The sequence below is a fragment of the Sinocyclocheilus anshuiensis genome, unplaced genomic scaffold, assembly GCF_001515605.1.
Source record: "Sinocyclocheilus anshuiensis isolate Anshui unplaced genomic scaffold, SAMN03320099.WGS_v1.1 scaffold1094, whole genome shotgun sequence".
Classification (NCBI taxonomy): domain Eukaryota; kingdom Metazoa; phylum Chordata; class Actinopteri; order Cypriniformes; family Cyprinidae; genus Sinocyclocheilus; species Sinocyclocheilus anshuiensis.
In genome coordinates this window covers 54,475-65,325 of record NW_015536578.1, presented here as the reverse complement: position 1 = coordinate 65,325, position 10,851 = coordinate 54,475, and the positions used below count along the sequence as shown (strand labels likewise).

At 35.1% G+C, this 10,851-nt stretch overlaps 1 protein-coding gene across 2 annotated transcripts in view; it reads left to right on the top strand.

The window, feature by feature from the left end:
- Positions 1-10,851, top strand: part of LOC107702743 (nuclear receptor subfamily 1 group I member 2-like) — a 31,407-nt gene that overhangs the window by 10,595 nt on the left and 9,961 nt on the right. For both annotated transcript variants that reach the window (XM_016505153.1, XM_016505161.1), the window contains exons 2-3: positions 7,247-7,437; positions 9,284-9,414. In XM_016505153.1, coding sequence (XP_016360639.1) covers positions 7,247-7,437; positions 9,284-9,414 — 322 coding nt within the window. The remainder of the gene's footprint in view (positions 1-7,246; positions 7,438-9,283; positions 9,415-10,851) is intronic.

The window sequence follows — 10,851 nt, the reverse complement described above, 5'->3', positions numbered from 1 at the left end:
CCCATGACTTGATGAGATATTAATATTGAAAATTTTAATTCCAATATTACCTGTGAACCTTAATGTAATGAGCAATTTATTAATGATTTATAAACATGAATAACCTGTGAAAGTGCACCTTAATGTAAAGTGATCACCTGTGAACCATTTATTAATTATCTATAAACGTTAGTGACCTGTAAAAGTGAACCTTAATGTAAAGTGATCACCTGTGAACCATTTATTAATGAGTTATAAACGTTAATAACGTCTAAAAGTGAACCTTAATGTAAAGTGATCACCTGTGAACCATTTATTAATGATCTATAAAAGTTAGTAACCTGTAAAAGTGAACCTTAATGTAACGTGAACACCTGTGAACCATTTATTAATGATCTATAAAAGTTAGTAACCTGTAAAAGTGAACCTTAATGTAACGTGAACACCTGTGAACCATTTATTAATGATCTATAAAAGTTAGTAACCTGTAAAAGTGAACCTTAATGTAACGTGAACACCTGTGAACCATTTATTAATGATCTATAAAAGTTAGTAACCTGTAAAAGTGAACCTTAATGTAACGTGAACACCTGTGAACCATTTATTGATGAGCTAAAAAAGTTAATAACATGTGAAAGTGAACCTTAATGTAAAGTGAACACACTAATCATTTATTTATTATTAATGCACACACTGAAGGGTATTTTTTTTCCCCAAGTGAACTTCCGAATGTCCAGCAATTCGTCTCTGGTGAAACTGATTGCAGGGATATAACTAAAGACAGGACAAACTAACAAAAACATAAAAACAACTGCGGAGCACGCCACAGAGGCAGCCATCAGCGTCGGCGCCATCTTCATCCCTTAAATGTATTTTATTATTGATGCACTATATCAGTAAACAAAACTACTTAAAGAACATTACTGAGCATAACTGCACATGGAAAGTGGCTTATACAAGTAAACTCACATTAAACAATTCAGAAACACGATAAAGTATTCCATCAAATTATAACTAAGCACCAAAAAAATACATATTTATATTTTATGTAATTTAACAGTTTTGAGAAAATAATTAATTCAATGACTGAAAGCACCGTTACAGAACATTATCATATTTGCGGCCGAACTCAGACATTCAGGAACAAACTTTTGAGCGCTGCCCTGCAGTTTTATCAACTAAATAGCTTAATCGCTCTAGAGTTACATTATCTTTCTCAACAAGGAGTGGGTAGCATCATTGTTTCTAAAGGAATTAAAGCCACAGCTACACTTTCAAATTTGCTGTGTAGGTACTGCTGCATCTGAATCCTGCTTCCTCACTGCCCTTCAATAAAATCTGTGACAGATACGGTTTTTTTAGAAGTATATAGCTACTATTACTAATAAAAATAATTTTCATTGCATATAGTGCATTTTTATTCTATTCTTTCAGGATCACATCACCAAAGCCTGTGTGTCTGTAGTTGCCTGTGTGTCACCAAAGCCTGTAAATGGCGCTAGCGAGCATCCGATGTAAAGTTACGTTTTCAAAGAAGAAGTAGTCACACATTTGGATTGTTCCAATGTGCTCTGAAGCGTGCTCTCACATTGTGTTTATTAATTTTACTGTGGTTCACAGGTGATCACTTTACATTAAGGTTCACTTTCACAGGTTACTGATGTTTATAGCTCATTAATAAATGGTTCACAGGTGTTCACTTTACATGAATGTTCATTCTTAGACTTTATTAACGTTTATAACTCATTAATAATGAGTGATGAGTGAATAAATGAACTTTCACAGGTTATTCATGTTTATAAATCATTAATATTTTACTCATGCATTTATAACTGCTTATCAATGATTTATAATGCATTTGTAAGTGAGTTATTAGTAATTTATTAACACCTTTATAAACCCTTTATAAAGGCAACCTTAATGTAAAGTGTTACCCATATTTCTTCAGACAGAATCATCATTTCTATTCATTTTCCACTGATTTACGCGATCTGATGATAATTAGCCACTCCCTGGGCTGTCTCTGTGTGTTTACTATCTTCCGTGCTTGCGCTGTGACTGACAGAGACCCTGATTCGTCCATCGCCTTGTCGATCTTATTGCGTCTCATAACAAGCCCCGTCTCATCCTGTCACGTGCTTCCGTGCTCTTCCACGTTGATTTCTGACCACAGCAAACACAGAAACCTCTGTACCCACGAAATATCCAAATAATAAACACAAGATTACGATATGGTTTGTATGTGATTTTCTTGAGATTTGGGGTATTTTCATAACAATAAAGAATGTGTACATATGAAATGCTAATTTGTGCAACGATATAAATGTCTATAAATAGCAAATTTTAACAACAGTAAATCTTCTGATGCCATACAATAGCTTTGAGTGATGAACGATTTGAAATTTAAGTCATTATTCACTCTTTTATTTCTCAAATGTGTTTCAGTTGATTTTCATTTTTGAGTGAACTGTCCCTTTAAAATTGTGTTTTTAGATGGGAACTTATTTTAGAAATGTTATCGATTAAACACAACAGGTTGCCAGATGTTATTTAATTTGATCAACAGTCTAATAAAACAGAATATTGCAATTTTAAATAACTGTTTTCTATTTTAAAATGTAATTTATTCCTGTGATCAAAGCTGGATTTTCAATATCATTACTCCAGTCTTCGGTGTCGCATGATCCTTCAAAAAGCACTCTAATATGCTGATTTACTGCTCAAGAAACAAAATTGATTTGAAACAGACATTTGTGTAACATTATTATTATTATATTCTCATTTGTAAATCATCTGCTAAATTAGAAAATTTAAATATTAATTGATTACACAAAGGTTTTTGACTTGAAATTCATAATTATTAAAATTAAATTTAAATTAAATCAGCTATTTGTAACAATAAATATGCTATTTTATACATTAAGATAAAAGAAACATAGTTTATACACAGTATGATACAAATAGAAGAAGAAGAAGAGTTGAATTTTGTTATTGGACACCAATTCTGTTCCCTTAAAGTGTTTTTCCCTCATGCCCGGAGGAAAAAAAAAATCAAAAAGCAACCTTCATCCAACACTGAATAACTAGAGACTTGGAGCTTAGAGAGGGAGTCTGACTTGACCAATGCTTAGTGGTCTCACGTGGATACCATGGCAACATGTAATGTCAGCTTTGTTTGTCATTGCTGTATGTGTATGCGCCGTGTTCTTTCAATAGCTTATTTAGGATAAAGGTCTTGCCCTGGAGTGCACACTCTAGATTTCTGCGTTACACGGATCATGCAAAGGGTATGTTTCTTGAACTCTGAACACCTGCTCTGCTGTACGTTTACATTCACAGCCAGGAGTGATTCAGTCTGCTCACAACTAACTGTGTAATGGATATGTGATAATTAATACTTGTTTTATTCACTGTGATTTTATTATTGGTACGTTCAGACAGGTTAGTTGCAAAGGTGGTTTTGATATTGTCATTTGTGTGAATCATGGATGTGATATTAGTGAGTTCAATGCATTATTGAAATGATCTCATTGTATTTTATTAATAGAAATTAAAAAGGCATTTAGTGTGACTCATGGACAGGTGGATCATAATTGAACAGTAATGAAAATATATATTTTTTAAATGATCTGACCGTTTAACATAATAGTATTTCCTTTCTTTACAGAAATGAAAAGAAAATTGTATTGCCAAACCAAATGCTGTTGACTTTTGCTTTTGACTTGATTGTATACAATGGCAATCACCCTCTCCCTTGCTTTCTGTGCTTGCCTTCCTTTTAGAACCAGTTCAGGTGGCGTATAAATATATATTTATATAATGCATACTGATATTGCCATAATTTAAATATTAAAATTGAATGAAGATGTTATGATTTTCCCTCAAGCTCTTTTTTTTTGTCATTGTACAGGTTTATTATATTCTGTACTCTAGAGGGTCTCTCTCTCTCAGATGATTTACTGCTCAAGAAACAAAATTGATTTGAAACAGACATTTGTGTAACATTATTATTATTATATTCTCATTTGTAAATCATCTGCTAAATTAGAAAATTTAAATATTAATTGATTACACAAAGGTTTTTGACTTGAAATTCATAATTATTAAAATTAAATTTAAATTAAATCAGCTATTTGTAACAATAAATATGCTATTTTATACATTAAGATAAAAGAAACATAGTTTATACACAGTATGATACAAATAGAAGAAGAAGAAGAGTTGAATTTTGTTATTGGACACCAATTCTGTTCCCTTAAAGTGTTTTTCCCTCATGCCCGGAGGAAAAAAAAAATCAAAAAGCAACCTTCATCCAACACTGAATAACTAGAGACTTAGAGCTTAGAGAGGGAGTCTGACTTGACCAATGCTTAGTGGTCTCACGTGGATACCATGGCAACATGTAATGTCAGCTTTGTTTGTCATTGCTGTATGTGTATGCGCCGTGTTCTTTCAATAGCTTATTTAGGATAAAGGTCTTGCCCTGGAGTGCACACTCTAGATTTCTGCGTTACACGGATCATGCAAAGGGTATGTTTCTTGAACTCTGAACACCTGCTCTGCTGTACGTTTACATTCACAGCCAGGAGTGATTCAGTCTGCTCACAACTAACTGTGTAATGGATATGTGATAATTAATACTTGTTTTATTCACTGTGATTTTATTATTGGTACGTTCAGACAGGTTAGTTGCAAAGGTGGTTTTGATATTGTCATTTGTGTGAATCATGGATGTGATATTAGTGAGTTCAATGCATTATTGAAATGATCTCATTGTATTTTATTAATAGAAATTAAAAAGGCATTTAGTGTGACTCATGGACAGGTGGATCATAATTGAACAGTAATGAAAATATATATTTTTTAAATGATCTGACCGTTTAACATAATAGTATTTCCTTTCTTTACAGAAATGAAAAGAAAATTGTATTGCCAAACCAAATGCTGTTGACTTTTGCTTTTGACTTGATTGTATACAATGGCAATCACCCTCTCCCTTGCTTTCTGTGCTTGCCTTCCTTTTAGAACCAGTTCAGGTGGCGTATAAATATATATTTATATAATGCATACTGATATTGCCATAATTTAAATATTAAAATTGAATGTAGATGTTATGATTTTCCCTCAAGCTCTTTTTTTTGTCATTGTACAGATTTATTATATTCTGTACTCTAGAGGGTCTCTCTCTCTCAGATATATATTTTTGTCTTTAAAAAATAATAATAATAATGCCTAAATAATGCAAACAAGTAATTGGACAACATTACTTTGGCTACATATAAAAATGCATGTGTCATGGATAAATAAAACTGAATAGCCGGACAATAAAAATTATTTTAATCAAATATGCAATAACTCAATCTGACACTAGTCGCGAGCCGTTTGAGAGGGGGCTGTGCGCGCAAAATAATAATAATAATGCCTAAATAATGCAAACAAGTAATTGGACAACATTACTTTGGCTACATATAAAAATGCATGTGTCATGGATAAATAAAACTGAATAGCCGGACAATACAAATTATTTTAATCAAATATGCAATAACTCAATCTGACACTAGTCGCGAGCCGTTTGAGAGGCGGCTGTGCGCGCTTTGGCTGAGAGCGCATTGAGGACCGTCTCTCAGAGAGTGCGCAAGTATACTTTATGGGTTAAAATAGCATGAATGTTTAAATTGGCATGAATTAAAATTATGTGCAAGTGACAGTTCCGTCAACTGTCCGAAACGCGCGCCAGTGTAGCGCGCAGCTCGCTTGCAGAGCAACTCAACATGGATATTATGAATGTGAGGCCATTTGCGCGTTTGTGAAACGCACTGTTTGTGAAATTCCGTCTCACAGAAAGTTTTAAAATGACTGATCTGCTCTGATAATCTGTTTGGATTCAACCTGCATGCTATAGTGCATACATGTTTGCGCGAATTTCCCGGAATGTGTAGAATTACGCACAATGCACGCAATCCCGCAACGAAAAACGGCAACTAAACTATAAAAAAATCACATCGTTTATTATAATAGTGTTCTCATTATAATGTTATGTATATGACAATCCCAGTCATATTTATTAATATTCTGCATTGTTGTTTGTGCTGCTCGCGCTGCCCGTTTAAGAGATAATCGCCGTATTTTATTACTGCAGCGCAGCTCAACCAAATGCACGAGATAAATAATGTATACACGATATACATATAATATTGCAACTTACAGTTCCACAAAAGGCTGTGAGTGGCTGCACAAGAGAATTTGACTGCTATATTCATGAAGATATAACTATGTGGACGCATTCTTTCCATAACAACGCGCTGAAACATGGCATATTCTTTTACAGTCGTGTTCTCATTATAATTTTATGTAGCTTACGGTAGATGACATATTTGTTCTGCACATGTTTCCCTTAATGGTACCCTCCTTCCTGATTCAAGCAATTCAAAACCATCATGGCCGTACGCGTTTAATGTGGGCGTTTAATGTGGGCGGGGGAGGCCAAGAGAGTACTGTGTACGTACCGCGGTACTCTGTTGATGCATCGCGGTTTTTCGGTTCAGTTAGTCTATATATATAGCTTATGGCGGGGGAGGCCAAGAGAGTACTGTGTACGTACCGCGGTACTCTCTTGATGCATCGCGGTTTTTCGGTTCAGTTAGTCTATATATATAGCTTATACACACACACACACACACACACACACACACACATAGACCTATAACTTTTATATAATGTACAGTACATTTACATGTATATATGAAGTACTTCAAAAATAAAATATGCAGAGCTAAACAGACACAAAGGTGTTTGGTCTGTAATGATTCGACCAAGGCAATTCAGAATATTAGCATTCTGTACTGAGGCAAATATTATGTCTCTGGATATTGTGTGCCGGAGGCAGATGCCACGGTTGTGCAAATATGAGGATGTGCAAAAGGTTAAGATTAAAGCAGAAGCCGGTATTAACGGCAGCAGTACAGTATAAGGTGCCATATATTGTATAGTATAGGCTAGTGATTGTGGTCTTAAGGCTGTGTGATTAATGGTATTTGTGTACACTATAATAACCATCAGCATATTTCTCCTTTCATATGAAAAAATATTCAATAAATATAGTTTAGTGACTGCAGCCTAATTTTAGATGCTCAGCAGTTTTTGGTTTTGAATTTTTTGATTGGTTATTTAAGTAATCTCTATGTGAAGACATTATTTGTTGAAACAACAAACAAATGGGTGGTAATGAGAAGATATGAGTGATAGTGACATGCATCTTTTGTTGCAGTGCTTACTTCAGCTCAGGATGAGTAAAGAAATGGAGGAGCTTTCTCACCTTGTCGATTCGGAACACGGTGATGGGTCTGAGGAAGAAACAGAGGAGGATGACGAGCCCAAAATCTGTCAAGTATGTGGAGACAAATCCACAGGATACCACTTTAATGCCAAGACCTGTGAGGGCTGCAAAGGCTTCTTCAGGTGAGTGAACAGACCGTTCCCAGATGCCCCTCCTCCACAGTGTGAGGGAATTGTGATTGACGATTATTCATGCCATTCCAAACCTGTGTGACTTTCTTTCTACTGGGATGTTTAGCAGAATGTCCAAGCTGCTCTTTATAAAGTGTAAAAGAGAGAAAATTTGAAATTTAAAATGACTTTATTTTAGTCTGTGAATTATGTGATTAGCAAGTTTAAGTAGTCATTCACTGAACTTTATTAATATACTATTGTGTTCCATGAAACAAAGTCATACAGGTTTGGAAGGACATGAGGGTGAGTAAATGATGACAGAATTGTAATCTCTTTAATAGTTGACCCGACTATCCCAGTACACTCTTAATAAAAATAACGATTCTTTATAAGGATGTAATAAGGAATGTTGGAACAAAACAACAGATATCAAGGATATGTTTGTTAAAGTGTATTAACAGTTTCTGATGCACTGAGTTTTGTATTGTTCTGATTTGCATAATTTTTTTGAAAGCAACCTGTGAAAAAAAATAATTACAAGATACAGTAGCATATCTGCATTTGTGGCCAACCTACACGTTTCACAACACATTGTGTGCGTCCAACTGCAGTCACACAGTAATTGTTTGTTTCCCAGGATGCTTTCAGCATTTAAAAAAAAAACATGAGAACTATACTGGTTAATGTACAAAAGAAATGCTTTCTGGATTTTTTCAGAAAACAATATTAGCCATTGGTGACAATGCTGTTCTTTTGGATCATTCTTGTCATATATAGCCAGATATGCTTTTAAAGGGATAGTCCACCCAAAAATGAAATGCCTGTCATTATTTGCTCAGCCTCATGTCTTTACAAATCTGTATAACATTTTTTTCTTCTGTGGAACATAAAAGAAGATATTTTTGAAGAATGTTCATTCTGTGGACTAAAATAGCCAAAACGCTCTTTAAAATGAGGGGTCCAAAAATGCCCTTGTAGTGCATTCCTCTGATTATATGTGACCCTGGAGCACAAAACCAGTCTTAAGCCGCTGGGGAATATTTGTAGCAATAGCCAAAAATGCATTGTATGGGTCAAAATTATAGATTTTTCTTTTATGCCAAAAATCATTAGGATATTAAGTAAAGATCATGTTCCATGAAAATATTTTGTAAATTTCCTACTGTAAATATATCAAAACGTAATTTTTGATTAGTAATATGCATTTCTAAGAACTTCATTTGGACAACTTTAAAGGCGATTTTCTCAATATTTAGATTTTTTTGCACCCTCAGATTCCAGATTTTCAAATAGTTGTATCTCGGCCAAATATTGTCCTATCCTAACAAACCATACACCAATGGAAAGCTTATTTATTCAGCTTTTCAATTTCGAAAAATTGACCCTTATGACTGGTTTTGTGGTCCAGGGTCACATATGTTATCTAACATTTAATCTATTTTATTCTGTTCTATTCTATTCATGCTATTTTATTATGCTGTTGGGTTTAGTGTGTCTGCAGACTCAATAATGACCTCTTGCTTTCATATTTTTTCTGTATTTGCTTTTCTGACCAGCAAATTATTCAAACGTAACAGAACTAGCAGAGCATTTATTGTCTTTTAATATTATATCCATTATACACAGCTAGCCTACATGATGTTGCATTGATGAGTTGATTAAAAAAATATACATATTGGGAATTTGTGTTTCAATTTAATGGAAACCTTTAATAAATAGTCCAGCAGACAAATGATGCAGTTTAATTAAGTAAATATCTGACACGTAGACAGTCGTGCTCGTATCTTGTGGTGTCTTATTTTTTCTGCAGTCAGTGAGATTGACTCTAGCAAATGCCTGTGTGTTTGTTTGTAAGGCGTGCCATGAAGCGGCCCGCACAGCTCTGCTGCCCATTTCAGAACACTTGTGTCATCACTAAGACCAACAGGAGACAGTGCCAGTCCTGCCGACTCCAGAAATGCTTCTCAATCGGCATGAAGAGGGAATGTAAGTTTGCTTGAGCCTTAGTTTCCGTGTTCCCGAGTCCCTAAGAAAGCTGCTCTCACACACACGGCGGTGTGATGAAAGACACAAATGTTTGATTAATGGTTATGTTTATTAGCTTAATAATAGTAATCAGAATGATGAACGGTTCTTCTGTCAAGTTCTTATTGCAGATTGAATTAGTCTGTAGGCTGCGCATGGTTGACAAGCAACAAGACAGTTTGCCGTATTAATATAAAATTGTGCGTTCACCAGCATTAAACCTGTTTAAATTTGTTCTGCACTGCAGATTTCTTGCATGTGTAATATAATAAGCATGTTTAATGTATAATACACTACTGTTCAAAAGTTTGGGGTCAGTAAGTTTTTTTTTTAAAGAAATAAATTAATACCTTTTTTTTTTAACTGCAAACTTCAGTGTAGCCTAGAGGTGTCTCTTCTTCAGAAGTGGAGTTTTTCTTGGTCGGCAACCTTGCAGTCCATTCCAGTGCAGGGCTCTAGTGACCGTCTTCATTGAGACATCAATCCCAGACTTGGCTAAATCATTCACTAGTGCCTTTGCAGTTGTTCTTGGGTGTTTAGACACCTCTCTCACTAGTTTGTGAAATCTTTCGCTTCTTGCCTCTGCCACTGTAATTCTCACGACAGTTCTTGACACTTGAAAATGCTTGGTTAAACGTGTATATCCTTCTCCTCCTTTGTGAGCATTAACACTTATTTTTCTCAAGTCTAAACTAATTTCTTTTGACTTTGCCATGATGACAGTACATATTATTTTACTAGCTGTTTTGCAAGATACTAATCCTCAGCATAAAGTGCAATTTAAAGGCTTAGAGGATTAATTCGGTTAATTAGGCAAGTCACTGGACAACAGTGTTCCGTAGCCAGTCAAATAGATCATGTCTTAAAGGGATACTCCACCCCAAAATGAAAATTTTGTCATTAATCACTTACCCCCATGTTGTTCCAAACCCGTAAAAGCTTCGTTCGTCTTCGGAACACAATTTAAGATATTTTGGATGAAAACCGGGAGGCTTGTGACTGTCCCATTGACTGCCAAGTAAATTACACTGTCAAGGTCCAGAAAAGTATGAAAGACATCGTCAGAATAGTCCATCTGCCATCAGTGGTTCAACCGTAACGTTATGAAGCGACGAGAATACTTTTTGTACGTGAAGAAAACAAAAATAACAACTTTATTCAACAATTCGTCTCCTCTGTGTCTCTCCGCATCACCGTAGCGCCATTTTGGAGAATAACCACTGAACGCAAGCAGCGTACGCTCTTCTGTGTCAGCCGCGACACAAGGATACGTTTTCTACGTGTATTTACGCTTTGATTTTAACGAAAACAGCACATCCGTGCAGCGCGGCTTACACAGAAGAGCGTACGCTGCTTGCGTTCAGCGGATATTCTCCAAAATGGCACTACGGTGATTCA